Below are 16,147 nucleotides of genomic sequence, written 5' to 3'. Positions count from 1 at the left end.
TGATTCATAACACTCTGGTCCAAACAGGAAAAAGCGATGAAAATGAGAGTCTTATAGGTGAAAACCCTCACGGGCACCATGAGACGACGGAAGCTAAGAGAAAGTAAAATGAGAGAGTCTTATTGGTGAAAACCTACGCAGTCACCATAAGGCGAAAAGGAATTAAGAAATAAACAAATGAGGGAGGTTTGTCAGTGAAAACTCTTTAAGACACTGCAAGTCGAACAAGGTCCGCAAGTTGGCAAAAAGTAAAATTGGGTTGTGGAAATTTTGGAAAGCAAAGTGAAACAATTGAAAAGGAGATTGGTTAAATAGACTGGGCTGATTAATCCAAAACGCATACCCTGATCATTGGTGCCAGTGACTCCAATCAGATAAGTTCCTTATTCCTATCTCCAACAGTCATCCAAATTTGGATTTTTTCTTTTCATTCTTAATTGTCAAAATCGTCATGTTTCGTCACTAATAGTCTTACTCATCTAAAGCTTTTGAGGTAAGTTTTGTTCCAGCAAATAAAAAGGAATGTTAAGGTATACTACCATGATTCAAAACTGCACAATACGGCCATGATAGGCGGGAGGTAATGGGATGAAAATAAGATATGGGTGTGAGCAAAAGTTGAATCAGAGAAGTGGTTCAGTAATGTCATAAGAGACATATGGTTACGATTGAAAGGGTTTGAAGTGAAGACAACAGTAGGGGATCCTACGGTTAAGGATCAATTGTGAGGATAAAACAGTCTTTTCAACCGCTTCAAGGCAGTAAAATAGGACAAAGAGAAACCTCACCCCTAGCAAGAATGCCACAACTAACTACCACGCCCTAAACTAACAAGATTTTCCTTGATTTGAAACAGGGGCAAAAACAATATTTGTTTCAGGAAACACCCGGTGAGGGAAGCAAGCAGGCGTCCACCCGGAGAACAAGGAAGAACAGTTGAAATATTAGCAAGAAGGCGTCCACCTGGAGAACAAGGAAGAACAGTTAAAATATCAGCAAGCAGGCGTCCACCTGGAGAACAAGGAATAACAGTTGAAATATCAGCAAGCAGGCGTCCACCTGGAGAACAAGGAAGAACAGTTGAAATATCAGCAAGCAGGCGTCCACCTGGAGAACAAGGAAGAGCAATGAAGTATCAGCAAGCAAGCGTCCACCTGGAGAACAAGGAAGAACAGTTGAAATATTAGCAAGCAGGCGTCCACCTGGAGAACAAGGAAGAACAGTTGAAATATCAGCAAGCAGGCGTCCACCTGTAGAACAAGGAAGAGCAATGAAGTATCGGCAAGCAGGCGTCCACCTGGAGAACAAGGAAGAACAGTTAAAATATCAGCAAGCAGGCGTCCACCTGGAGAACAAGGAAGAGCAATGAAGTATCAGCAAGCAGGCATCCACCTGGAGAACAAGGAAGAACAGTTGAAATATCAGCAAGCAGGTGTCCACCCGGAGAACAAGGAAGAGCAATGGAAATATCAGCAAGCAGGCGTCCACCTGGAGAACAAGGAAGAGCAATGGAAACATCAGCAGTCAGGCGTCCACCTGGAGAACAAGGAAGAACAATTGAAGTATCAATAATCAGGCGTCCACCTGGAGAACAAGGGAATATAATTCAAATTTCGAGGTCAGGAGCCCCCCTGAAGAACAAAATGGCGATTTATTTTTGACATTGTTGGTTGAAGTCAGGAGCCCACCCATATAATGGAGGAATACACTTAGAATCAATAAGGCAGAGGAATCCGATCGGAATCCCCACCGGGAAACAACAAAGAATCCAAAGCAGAGGAAGGAAGTACAAGACTCGATGAAAAACAATACAAAAAAGGAAACAAGCAGTTCAAGATCGGTAGTCTGAAGAGAATACAAGACAAATCGGAAGCAAAAGATACCAAAGGAATCACCAAGACATGAAAGCAACAAGAGACACAAGGGCATGACCTAGATAAGATTTTGTAATACCATGGTCTAGTCTAGTTTTTTGTTTTTCTTTAAGAAGGGTGCAATAAGGAGGTCAGCAAGCAGTAAAAGCAGCATGCAACAGCAGTAACATTGCAGTCTCATGGTAGTCCCAGCTACCAAAACTTCCCGAACTACATTGACCTGATTCCTTTATAGCCAAGGATATGTAGGAAACCTTTGAAGCAGAGGTTCGGTCAAATCTTTCAAAAAATGCTTCCCACGGAGTATTCAAACAGGCAAAAATCGCTCGTATCCGCTCACTTTATCTTTGCACGAAAACTCTTCGTGTTTCCGGACAAAGAGGGGCAGCTGTGAGCACGTGATTTTTGCCTCATACGAATTACTCCAAAATAACTCCCGAAATTAGGTCTTTTCTTTAATTATGTGTTATTTTTAGGAAATATTGTACGGTTTTCCTGTTTGTTTGCATAGGCATATGTGCGTGTGTAATTTTATTAATGATTTAAAAATACAAAAAATAATATAATGTAATATGTGTTGCATGTGCATTTATGATTTAGTTTTTCAATTTAGGATTCAACAGGTTTGTTTTACAAAAAAAGAAAAATCACAAAAAATACGTAATTTTGTCATTTAAATGTGCCCTTATGTGATTTCATTTTTTCTTTGATTTTGCGTGTTAATTATTGTAATTATTAATTAATATTTGTAGTTAGATTTTACAATTAATTAGGAATTGTATTTAAATCAGAAAATTAAAGAAGAAAAGGAAAAGAATTCAAAAAAATGAAGAAAGAATCGGATTGGGCCAGTTTTAGGCCCAAAGAGTGCAACTTCCTACCCAGCCCATACCCGTCCCAAATCCAGTCCACCTGTATCTAAATTAAACGACGTCGTTTCATCATGCTCAATCTGGTTCGTTGATTTCACTTGATCAACGCTCCAGATCAATTCTTCCACACCCGACCCGTGCCCGTCCAAAACTTATTCGGTCTTGAGAATAAACAAAACGACGTCGTTCCACTTACTCGATTAATCCAGACCATTGATCTTATCAGATCGAACGGTCTGGATCCAACCCTCACGTGCATATATAAAGGGTCCAAACTAACCCTTCCCCCCAAACCAGGCCCTCATCCTCTCATTTCTCATCAAACCTCGTCTCTTTCAAAGACGAGGAACCCTAATAGCCGCCACCCCGTTCCCTCGCCGTAAACCCGGAGGTGTCGGCTCCAATGGCCGTGAAATTCACACCACTAGAGCACCTAACCGCCCTCTCCACGAATCCCTTAACCATTTTGCTCGAATCAGGCCGAAGCTCTTTGAATCTTCAATCGAAGATTCGAGCAAAACCTAACACTACGCTAACTCACCCCAAACTCACACCTAATATCCGCTAGGTTTCCCCCATAACATAAAAGATCTTGGTTCGGTTCGAATATGTCTAGAAATGCTCGAATTTTAGATCGAAAAATCAGGAACCCTAAAAAATCCAAGCCATGGAATCTGTCCAAATTAAATAATAGATTGAGGTCTAATAGACCTTAACCGAGGTATTCTCAATTGAGGATACTTCGATTAAAGTTTGTTCGACCTCAGAATGTCCCAATTCAAGTTCGAGCCTGGGTCGGAATATTTCTGAGGTTATTTCCTTTTTCTTTTATTCTATATGTATGATTTTTGTTTATCTATGTATCTGTTTATTGAACTTCTATTAGTTTTCCATCTTCTATCAGTTAATTCTGCTCATCTTCAATGGACCTTTTATTTTGTCCAATTCTTTCACTTGTTATGTTTTCTATAATTGTTATATGTTATAATTTGAAGAATCGATCAAATAAGTTTGTCAATTGGTCTGGGACGTTTGGATATTAAGATTAGCCTGATAATAAGTCTAAATTAGGGTCCATTCCTGTCTGATTTCCCTCTTCATTCGTTCATGTTCTGAAGTTGTACTGAAAGGAGTTAATTGCTATATGTTGAACTTAGAATTGAGCCTGTTGGTACATTCAGTTCCTTGAACTGAAGTTATTGGTCATTGATTATCCTGGATCGTTATTCTTATGTTAATACCATTTGATCTGATTTAAATCCATCTTGGTTTGAATGGTCATTTGAGTTTCAAATTGAATTGGTTCTAGCTGTTGTAGTTAAATGTAGTTAGTGGTTGGATGTGAATAGATTGGAGAGGTTCAATGCAGGTTGAAAGGTAGTGGGTAGGGCAGTAATTTCGTAACTTTCAGGGCAGTAATAGTAAGGGAATTTCAGGGGTGTTTGGGGAATAAAACAGTTAGTATGATACTTTATTGTTAGTGCTTTATCAATGGGGTATTAATTAATCCTAATGGCGAACCAAAGGAAGTGGAGGGGCTGAAATTAAGGGAAAGTTTTCCTTAGTGACTGATTAATTAGAAAAAGCAGGTTTAGTGTTATTTGAGTGGAAAAAAATGATTTGAAACGAAAAAGGGGGGTCCGGGCAGTAGGCTGGGAGAAAGGGAGTCAATTGTATAAAGAGGGGGTGTTGGGACTGATTTCAGGGACAGAGAACATACACAGAAAGAGAGAGGACAGAAAGAAAAAACAGACAGAGAACACACACAGAAAGAGAGAGGACAGAAAGAAAAAACAGACAGAGAAAAAAGAGAGATTAGAGAGAATTTGGGACTGATTTTGGAAAAACAGCAAGAAGAATAGAAAAAGAAAGAGAGAAAAAATCAGAAGAAAAAAAATAACCTTACATTATAAGTTAGAGTGTTAAGGTTGAATTTCGAGATTAAGAGTTTCAGGTTACATTTCCCGAGTTTTAAAAATCAGAAATACTGTTTCCTCGCATCTGTCCGGACTTGTTTGGTGATACTGTTTGATTGAACCAGAAATCTTAAAATTTCTGCTACTGTTCGTCTGGTTTTCGCGGGTTCTGTTGGTTTTGTTCAAATCTGCTGAATTGTTTGGCATTTTATTTCTGCTGTTGGGCTTCTTTTGCTGCTACTGCTGAATACTACCTCTTTTACGCTCATTTCCAGGTATATATTTAGACTCATGACACTGCAAAGTTTCAATATTATAGAGAAATGAAATCTGGAATTTCAAATATGTCTGCTATTCATTTGAAGGCATTAGTTGAGTTTCAATTTTTTAGTTAACTATTAGCTTGCGCTTGACATGAGAACTATTAGTTAATCATCCTCTTTTGAAGTTAGTATAAGCTTTGCAATAATTCTATTTATTTCAGAATCTCATTAAGTATAGTTATATTCGAATTGTCGAGACAGGGGACTTGGTAGAAAGTTGACTATTCTTTAAACTTTGTATTTAGACCATGTTAACTAAGCGCTTGGTAACATGAAAATATCGGGGAACCACGCTGGTAAACTTCGTCAAGTCTGATATTGTTTAATTCTAGTTGACATAAATATTCTCGTTTATACAAAATAGGGCCTAATAATGCGGATAACTATAAGTGAGAGGTGAATCGATATAATTCGTTACGATTAAGATATTGAAATATTCTGGATGGTTCAGATGTGTATTTACGTTACATGTAATGTCATTTTATTAAATCAATTTGTAGATTAGTTCTCTTTCTTAACAACAAATGACCCATTTATTTTAGGAATGCGATTAACTCATTTCTTAAAAAATAGTATATAAAAATAATGTCAATGATTTTTACAAAGTATAGATTTAGTATTTGTAAATAGCTTGCATAAGCCGAGATAAAAATTGGTTTGATTTTATCTATCCCAAACTCAATCATCGTAAGCAAATTAACCAAATAATTAGAAATTTGGACTAAAAATAAGTTGTGTAGAAGAAGGTCGGATTATGAATACTAATTGCAGCATTTTAGTCAAAGTTATACAAAGTAGAGTTCGCTCCGAGTAGAATAATGAAAATTCTTCGAAAACTACTGGTTTGCTTATCAATTAATTTTTTTTCTAGTTTTACACGTAATTCGCTTTGGCAAGTTTTTAATCATATACACTTAGTCTTAACCCTAGGAAAATAATAAATAACTTGTGCATATAATTATCAAGCTCTAGGGCAGATAAACAGATTACGGATACTGTATTCACGATAAAATGGTAATTTTAGCTGCACGTTATTTATTTATTTTTCATCTCATTAACTCTTCCAATTTGAATAGTTTTGAGGTATATAATTCACACGTTTAAAATATAACCTATGGTCAACGCCTAATAAATCTGATTTTTCAAGAAATCTCGAGGCATCCCATTCGGTGATTTCCCATGGCTTTCATATTTAAAATAGATGGACATAATAAACATTTGTAGAAAATTTAAATTGCCATTAAGAATATTTTGTGTAATTGGGGGACATGTTCGCGTGACATGATTACATTTCTAAAGACAATTCGGAGTATGCGTTCGCGCAACTTTGAGCAAACTTTCTTAATAAAAGGGGTTTTTCGGAGGTTATTAAATTATTTATTTCATATAACCCGAGATGTGCAGTTCACCATTTAATCATACAAGAGTGACGAATGTTCGTAATTTTATTTTAAGCACGCGCAATTTCGGCGATAAATTCATTTTTTTTATATAATAAAAAAAATATAAAAATACTATCAATCTTATTGTGTACACGTATGCGTGACACGATTCTTTACATTTATATAAAAAAAATACGAATATACGTATGCGTGATTCATTTCAAGATAGGTCTATAATTGTAAACAATCTAACCAAAAGCGGTAACAAAATCATGCAACATCATGGCAATAACTACTAGAAGTGGGAAGGTTTTACAAGGTGACATTGAGCAAGAGGTTGTTGGGAAAGAAGCCGAACAAGAAGTTGAAACAGAAGAGCAAGGGGTTGTTGAAGTTGAAAGGGTGCCGAAAAAAGAGAAGGTGCAAGAAGTGAACCAAGAAGGGGTGAAGGAAAATGAGAAGGAGACATCAAAAGGTCCACCTCCTATTCCTAGACCTCCTCCGCCTTTTCCTCAAAGACTTATTAGAAGGGTTGATGATAGAAAGCTTGAGAAATTCTATGATATTCTAAAGCAACTGTCGGTGAACATTCCATTCTTGGAGGCTTTTCAAGAAATGCCGGGGTTTTCCAAATATTTGAAGGATTTGATCACCAAAAAGAGGACCACAAAGAATGAGGTGTTAAACATGACTCACCGGGTTAGCTATATTATTGCCACAAACCCTGTCCAAAAGAAAGAGGACCCGGGAGCATTTACTATTCCATGCACTATCGGGGAGCGTGACTTTGAAAAAGCCCTTTGTGACAATGGGGCTAGCATCAACTTGATTCCACTTGCCATCTACAAGCAAGCGGGATTAGGGACGCCGAAGCCAACAAGCATGAGGTTACAAATGGCCGATCGGTCTATTAAGAGACCGGTGGGAATTGTTGATGCTGTGATTGTGAAAGTAGGAAAATTCCATTTGCCCGCCGACTTTGTAATTCTTGACTGTGCTGTTGGTAAAGAAATCCCTATCATCTTGGGGAGACCATTCCTAGCCACAGGAAGAGCACTCATAGATTCAGAGCGAAATGAAATTAAGTTCCGGGTGAATGATGAAGAAGTCACATTTCAAGAGAGCAAGGGTATGAAATTACCCCATGAGTATGAGAGAATTTCAGTGATAGATGTGGTTGATGAGGTTGAAGATGCCGTCGAATTGAAAATGGAAGAACAATGCCTTGGTGAGGCATTGGCGGCTATCTTGGTAAACTTTGATAGTGAGGACATGGATGGGTACATAGAGTCGGTAAATGCATTGGAGGGTCTTGGATCCTATACTTACACTCCGGCAAAGCTTTCTCTTGACTTGGAGAATAGGGCAACACCTCCCACCAAGCCATCAATTATTGATCCACCACAACAAGAGCTCAAGCCTCTCCCGCCGCACTTAAGGTATAAATTTCTTGGCTCTAATGATACTTTACCCGTAATCGTTTCGTCTTTACTAAATGATGTGCAGGTAAAACAATTGTTGGAAGTCTTGAAAGAACATAGGTAAGTCATTGGATGGACCATTGCGGACATTCGTGGAATCCCCGCGGGAATTTGTGAACATAAAATCCAATTGGAGAGCGAAACAAAGCCAAGTGTGGAACATCAAAGGCGGTTGAACCCGTCAATGCAAGAGGTAGTAAAGAAGGAGATTATCAAGTGGTTGGATGCCGGGGTAGTTTACCCCATTGCTGACAGTTCGTGGGTGAGCCCAGTACAATGTGTGCCAAAAAAGGGTGGCATGACCTTGATCGAAAATGAGAAAAATGAGCTTATTCCAACGCGAATTGTGACCGGATGGCGAGTTTGTATGGTCTATCACCCTTAAGGAGGGTATCAAAGGCAACCCTACCATGGTCAAGGGAAACAAAGCCAGTGGAGGCCAAACCCGCAAGGGCAAGGCAACCAACAATGGAGAAATGACCAAGGTAACTCGCATCAAGGAAATTTGAACAACAACAATAACTTTGCAAACCGGAGCTCCAACCCGTATGTTCTCCCAAAAGGTCATTATGCAAATCAAGGGTCGTCAAGTGAGTCAAAGTTAGAAAGCATGCTTGAAAGAGTATTGCAAAACCAAGAAAAGTCAGACGCGTCCATGAGAAACATGACCGAAGTTGTTGGCTCTCACACCGCATCTATCCAAAAGTTAGAGATGCAAATGAGAGACCTTTCAAGAGAGCAAAACCCAAAGCAAAAAGGACAACTTCCTAGTGATACCATTGCAAACCGGAAGAGTGGTGGAAGTGGATCAACTTCTCACGTCATGACAATAACTACTAGAAGTGGGAAGGTTTTACAATGTGACATTGAGCAAGAGGTTGTTGGGGAAGAAGCCGAACAAGAATTTGAAGTAGAAGAGCAAGGGGTTGTTGAAGTTAAAAGGGTGCCGAAAAAAGAGAAGGTGCAAGAAGTGAACCAAGAAGGGGTGAAGGAAAATGAGAAGGAGACATCAAAAGCTCCACCTCCTATTCCTAGACCTCCTCCGCGTTTTCCTCAAAGACTTATTAGAAGGGTTGATGATAGCAAGCTTGAGAAATTCTATGATATTCTAAAGCAATTGTCAGTGAACATTCCATTCTTGGAGGATTTTCAAGAAATGTCGGGGTTTGCCAAATATTTGAAGGATTTGATCACCAAAAAGAGGACCACAAAAAATGAGGTGGTACACATGACTCATGACTCACCGGGTTAGCTCTATTATTGCCACAAGCCCTGTCCAAAAGAAAGAGAACTCGGGAGCATTTACTATTCCATGCACTATCGGGTAGATTAACCTTGCAAAAGCCCTTTGTGACAATGGGGCTAGTATCAACTTGATGCCACTTGCCATCTACAAGCAAGCGGGATTAGGGATGCCGAGGCCAACAAGCATAAGGTTACAAATGGCCGATCGATCTATTAAGCGACCGGTAGGAATTGTTGATGATGTGATTGTGAAAGTAGGAAAATTCCATTTGCCCGCCGACTTTGTAATTCTTGACTGTGTTGTTGATAAAGAGATCCCTATAATCTTGGGGAGACCATTCCTAGACACGGGAAGAGCACTCACGGATTCGGAGCGAAATGAAATTAAGCTCCGGGTGAATGATGAAGAAGTCACATTTCAAGCGAGCAAGGGTATGAAATTGCCCCATGAGTCTGAGAGCATTTCAGTGATAGATGTGGTTGATGAGGTTGAAGATGCCGTCTAATTGAAAATGGAAAAACAATGCCTTGGTGAGGCATTGGCGGCTATCTTGGTAAACTTTGATGGTGAGGACATGGATGGGTACATGGAGTCGGTAAATGCATTAGAGGGTCTTGGATCCTATACTTACACTCCGGCAAAGCTTTCTCTTGACTTGGAGAATAGGGCCACACCTCCCACCAAACCATCAATCATTGAGCCACCACAACTAGAGCTCAAGCCTCTCCCGCCGCACTTAAGGTATAAATTTTTTGGCTCTAATGATACTTTACTCGTAATCATTTCGTCTTTGCTAATTGATGTGCAGGTAAACCAATTGTTGGAAGTCTTGAAAGAACATAGGCAAGCCATTGTATGGACCATTGGGGACATTCGTGGAATCCCCGCGGGAATTTGTGAACATAAAATCCAATTGGAGAGCGAAACAAAGCCAAGTGTGGAACATCAAAGGCGGTTGAACCCATCAATGCAAGAGGTAGTAAAGAAGGAGATTATCAAGTGGTTGGATGCTGGAGTAGTTTATCCCATTGCTGACAGTTCGTGGGTGAGCCCAGTACAATATGTGCCAAAAAAGGGTGGCATGACCGTGATCGAAAATGAGAAGAATGAGCTCATTCCAACGCGAATTGTGACCGGATGGCAAGTTTGTATGGACTATCACCCTCAAGGAGGGTATCAAAGGCAACCCTACCATGGTCAAGGGCAACAAAGCCAGTGAAGGCCAAACCCGCAAGGGCAAGGCAACCAACAATGGAGATATGATCAAGGTAACTCGCATCAAGGAAATAGGAACAACAACAACAACTTTGCAAACCGGAGCTCCAGCCCGTATGTTCCCTCAAAATGTCATTATGCAAATCAAGGGTCGTCAAGTGAGTCAAAGTTAGAAAGCATGCTTGAAAGAGTATTGCAAAACCAAGAAAAGTTCTGACGCGTCCATGAGAAACATGACCGAAGTTGTTGGCTCTCACAACGCATCTATCCAAAAGTTAGAGATGCAAATGAGAGACTTTTCAAGAGAGCAAAACACAAAGCAAAAAGGACAACTTCCTAGTGATACCATTGCGAACCCGAAGAGTGGTGGAAGTGGCTTAACTTCTCACGTCATGGCAATAACTACTAGAAGTGGGAAGTCTTTACAAGGTGACATTGAGCAAGAGGTTGTTGGGGAAGAAGTCGAACAAGAAGTTGAAACATAAGAGCAAGAGGTTGTTGAAGTTGAAAGGGTTCCGGAAAAAGAGAAGGTGCAAGAAGTGAACCAAGAAAGGGTGAAGGAAAAGGAGAAGGAGACATCAAAAGCTCCACCTCCTATTCCTAGACCTCCTCCGCCTTTTCCTCAAAGACTTATTAGAAGGGTTGATGATAGCAAGCTTGAGAAATTCTATGATATTCTAAAGCAATTGTCGGTGAACATTCCATTCTTGGAGGCTTTTCAAGAAATGTCGGGGTTTGCCAAATATTTGAAGGATTTGATCACCAAAAAGAGGACCACAAAGAATGAGGTGGTAAACATGACTCACCAGGTTAGCTCTATTATTACCACAAGCTCTGTCCAAAAGAAAGAGGACCCGGGAGCATTTACTATTCCATGCACTATCGGGGAGCGTGACTTTGCAAAAGCCCTTTGTGACAATGTGGCTAGCATCAACTTGATGCCACTTGCCATCTACAAGCAAGCGGGATTAGGGATGCCGAGGCCAACAAACATGAGGTTACAAATGGCCGATCGATCTATTAAGCGACCGGTAGGAATTGTTGATGATGTGATTGTGAAAGTAGGAAAATTCCATTTGCCCGCCGACTTTGTAATTCTTGACTGTGTTGTTGATAAAGAGATCCCTATCATCTTGGGGAGACCATTCCTACACACGGGAAGAGCACTCATGTATTCGGAGCAAAATGAAATTATGTTCCAGGTGAATGATGAAGAAGTCACATTTCAAGCGAGCAAGGGTATGAAATTACCCCATGAGTATGAGAGCATTTCAGTGATAGATATGGTTGATGAGGTTGAAGATGCCGTCGAATTGAAAATGGAAGAACAATGCCTTGGTGAGGCATTGACGACTATCTTGATAAACTTTGATGGTGAGGACATGGATGGGTACATGGAGTCGATAAATGCATTGGAGGATCTTGGATCTTATACTTACACTCCGGCAAAGCTTTCTCTTGACTTGGAGAATAGGGACACATCTCCCGCCAGGCTATCAATCATTGATCTACCACAACTAGAGCTCAATCCTCTCCCGCCGCACTTAAGGTATAAATTTCTTGGCTCTAATGATACTTTACCCGTAATCGTTTCATCTTTGCTAAATGATGTGCAGGTAAACCAATTGTTTGAAGTCTTGAAAGAACATAGGCAAGCCATTGGATGGACCATTGCAAACATTCGTGGAATCCCCGCGGTAATTTGTGAACATAAAATCCAATTGGAGAGCGAAACAAAGACAAGTGTGGAACATCAAAGGCGGTTGAACCCGTCAATGCAAGAGGTAGTAAAGAAGGATATTATCAAGTGGTTGGATGTCGGGGTAGTTTACCCCATTGCCGACAGTTCGTCGGTGAGCCCAATACAATGTGTGCCAAAAAATGGTGGCATGACTGTGATCGAAAATGAGAAGAATGAACTCATTCCAATGCGAATTGTGACTGGATGGCGAGTTTGTATGGACTATCGGAAACTTAATAGTGCTACTTGCTAGGACCACTTGCCTATGTCTTTTATTGATCAAATGCTTGATCGGCTAGCGGGGAGGTCATTTTATTGTTTCCTTGATGGTTACTCCGGCTACAATCAAATCAACATCTCTTTGGAAGATCAAGAGTAAACTACGTTCACTTGCCCGTATGGCACTTTTGCTTTTAGTCGGATGCCATTTGGCTTGTGCAATGCTCCGGCCACTTTCCAAAGGTGTATGATGTCCATCTCTCCGACATGGTTGAGGACTTTCTTGAAGTCTTCATGGTTCATTTCTCGGTGGTTGGTGATTCATTTGAGCACTGTCTTAACAATCTTAGACAAGTGCTTAAGCGATGCAAAGAGACCAACCTTGTGCTAAATTGGGAGAAGTGTCACTTCATGGTTGACGAAGGCATTGTGCTTGGGCACAAAATTTCAAAGCATGGTATTGAAGTCGACCGGGCAAAGATAGAGATTATTTCTAAGCTTCCTCCACCGACCTCCGTGAAAGGTGTTAGAAGTTTTCTAGGGCATGCCGGGTTTTACAGGCGCTTCATCAAGGACTTCTCCAAGATTGCTAACCCCATGTGCAAACTCCTCGAAAAGGATGCCAAGTTTGTGTTTGATGAGGACTGTCTTAAAGCTTTTTAGGAGTTAAAGCAAAGGCTCACCACATCACCCATTATTGTCACGCCCGATTGGTCACTTCCTTTCGAGCTCATGTGTGACGCCAGTGGTGTAGCCATTGGAGAAATGCTTGGCCAACGTCACAACAAAGTTCTCCACCCGGTGTACTATGCAAGTAAAACTCTCAATGGGGAACAAATGAACTACACGGTAACTGAGCAAGAGCTTCTTGCTATTGTGTATGCTTTTGTAAAATTTCGGGCTTATTTGTTGGGGTCCAAGGTGGTGGTATACACTGATCATGCGGCTCTTCGATATCTCATGGCAAAGAAGGACGCAAAGCCTCGATTAATTCGATGGGTCTTGTTGTTGCAAGAATTTGACTTCGAAGTCAAAGATCGCAAGGGAACTCAAAATCAAGTGGCAGATCATTTGTCAAGGCTTGAGGAAGCAGGGAGACCACAGAGAGATCTTGAAATCAACGATGCATTCCCTGATGAGTACATATTGGCATTATCTAGCACTTTTGCTCCTTGGTATGCCGATATTGCTAACTACTTGGTTAGTGACCTTATCCCGTACGGATTGGAATCTTATCAAAGAAAGAAGTTTTTGAGAGACTACCGGCAATACTATTGGAAGGAACCATACTTTTTCCGTGTTTGTGCTGATAATATTATCAAAAGGTGTGTTCCTGAAGAAGAGGTTATGCCAATTCTCAAAGCATGCCATGACGCACCGGTTGGGGGTCATCATGGAGGAAATCGGACGGCAGCTAAAGTTCTTGAATTTGGGTATTATTGGCCTTCCATCTACCATGATGCCAATCAAATGGTCAAGGCTTGCGACCAATGTCAACGACAAGGTTCAATCTCCAAGAGGCATGAAATGCCAATGCACTTTGTGATGGAGATAGAGATATTTGACGTGTGGGGAATCAACTTCATGGGCCCCTTTGTAAGTTCTTGCGGGATGAAATACATCTTGGTAGCTGTGGACTACGTGTCCAAATGGGTTGAAGCAGTTGCCTTACCAAACAATGAGGCAAGGAGTGTGACCGCCTTTTTGAAAAAAAACATATTCACTCAGTTTGGCACTCCTAGAGCCATCCTTAGTGACGGTGGATCTCATTTTTGTAACAAGGCATTATCGGGGCTGCTTGAGAAGTATGGCATAAAGCACAAGGTGGCCACACCTTATCATCCGCAGTCAAGTGGTCAAGTTGAGGTTTCCAACCGGGAGATCAAGAGCATTCTAGCAAAATCTGTGAACGCAAATAGGACTGACTGGTCAAGGAAGCTAGATGATGCATTGTGGGCATACCGCACGGCCTACAAAACCCCTATTGGTACTTCTTCTTATCGGCTAGTCTTTGGTAAAGCATGTCATCTACCCGTAGAATTGGAACACAAAGCTATGTGGGCGTTGAAAAGGATGAACTTAGATTGGGCTGAAGCTGCAAATTTGAGGTTAACACAACTCAATGAAATGGAGGAATTCCGGTTCCATTCTTATGAAAGTGCAGTTGTGTACAAAGAACGGATGAAGTTTTTCCATGACAAGAAGATTTTGAAAAGAGAGTTCAAGACGGGTGATTTTGTCTTGCTCTTTAACTCAAGGCTCAAATTGTTTGCGGGCAAGCTTGAATCAAAATGGTCCAGTCCATTCAAAGTGGTCAATGCCTCTCCTTATGGAGCGGTGGAATTAGAATCAACAGATGGGTCCCGGACATTCAAGGTAAATGGCCAATGCATCAAGCACTACTTGGGTACTGATGGAGAAAAACATTTGGTGGAGCAGCTGGCTCTTAAAGATGGTCCATGCCCGACCATTGAGTGAAACCAAAGGAACTTCAACTTCGTCGTGTCGCGATGTTAAATCAAGCGCTTCATGGGAGGCAACCCATGTGTGGTAACACTCTTTTGTTCTATGAATTTTTAGTTTTTGATAGATAGATTTATTTGAGAAATTTAAAGTGTGTGTCAGAGTGCAGGGGGTTCAAAAGATCACAACAATTTGTACGAATGCATAAAAAGTGGAAGAAAAGCCCCTAGGTGAATTCTGCTGTACAAATGCGGTCGCATTTTAGCTATGCGAACCGCACTCTGACCGCAAACCTAAGCAGAGATTTGGGTTAAAATTGTGTTTGAAAATGTGGTGAGGTGGTGAATTATGCGATCCGCATTTAATTTATGCGACCGCATTTTGCACCGCATTTGCCTCCCTTCAGCTTGGTCCTTAACCTCATCGCATAACACACATGCGGTCGCACTATATGTTATGCGGTGTCCTATCTATCACAGAATCGACAAGGTAAGTCCGCATAACCCTCTCGTCTCTCACTCACTTAAAACAAAACAAAAAAGGGGGGGGGGGAGAACACGAACGGACTTCGAACCAAATCAAGCTCAAATTGTGTGCAACCAAAGGAGTCCATTTGTCACACTCATTTTCCCAATCATCAAACTCTGCTGGTATGTACCCGTTTCTCTCTCATTTTATCTTTGATTTCCACTGTAGGTTCAGAGATTTTTCGTTTAAATCCTGTGCAAAAAATGTGTTTAGATGCTTGTGTAGTTGCTTCTCTGTAGTGTAGATGCATTTGGGTTGAAAATAATTTGGGGTACGGGGTATAATGAAATAGGACCGCCATTGTTAAAAGCTTGGGTGACCTGTGTAGAAAAAGGCATCTGCAGCCCGCATTTTGGCCGCACAACTAAACCCTAAATCTTCTGAAGAAGATGATGAAATGCGGTGTCTTTGCGATCGCAGATTTGACATGCGGACCGCAAATTCACCGCAGAGTGATACAGAGATTTCAGTTTTGAACCATATAGCCATGTCAATTCTGCGATGGTTATGCGGTCCGCATAGTGGTTATGCGACCGCATAACTCACCGCAGAATGAGACCAGCAGTTGAGACTACAAGATCTGCGACAAGTCTGCGGTTTGCATTATGGTTTTACGATCGCATACCAGATCGCATTTTCTTTCTTGCTTTTGATTCGTCTGTATCTTCTCCATATTGTTAATGATGTCACTCACTCTTCACCATTGTGCAGATATGGGTCAAAAGAGATGCTCATCCTCTACATCAAGGCGGGTTTCCACCAGTAAGCGATTGCAGATAGAGGACAACGTGTCGAGCCCCTCCCAGTCTGAGGCGGAGGAGCTCAGGCCCTCAATCAATATAGAGGCTGAAGAGAGAAGAAATGAGGTGAATATTTCCAGCTCCGAT

At 41.0% G+C, this 16,147-nt stretch overlaps 2 protein-coding genes across 2 annotated transcripts; both read left to right on the top strand.

The window, feature by feature from the left end:
• Positions 1–6,649: 6,649 nt before the first annotated feature.
• LOC107766510 (uncharacterized) lies at positions 6,650–7,912 on the top strand. The gene has a single exon (XM_016585307.2). It carries the CDS (start codon positions 6,650–6,652, stop codon positions 7,910–7,912), a length of 1,263 nt encoding a protein of 420 aa, XP_016440793.2.
• Positions 7,913–10,542: 2,630 nt separating this feature from the next.
• On the top strand, positions 10,543–12,932 carry LOC142163968 (uncharacterized). The gene is made up of 3 exons (XM_075221124.1): positions 10,543–10,755; positions 10,840–12,261; positions 12,468–12,932. Exons 1-3 carry the CDS (start codon positions 10,543–10,545, stop codon positions 12,930–12,932), a joined length of 2,100 nt encoding a protein of 699 aa, XP_075077225.1.
• Positions 12,933–16,147: the final 3,215 nt, after the last annotated feature.

This window comes from Nicotiana tabacum, chromosome 1 (assembly GCF_000715075.1).
Source record: "Nicotiana tabacum cultivar K326 chromosome 1, ASM71507v2, whole genome shotgun sequence".
Classification (NCBI taxonomy): Eukaryota; Viridiplantae; Streptophyta; class Magnoliopsida; order Solanales; family Solanaceae; genus Nicotiana; species Nicotiana tabacum.
This window is presented reverse-complemented; position numbering and strand designations above follow the sequence as displayed.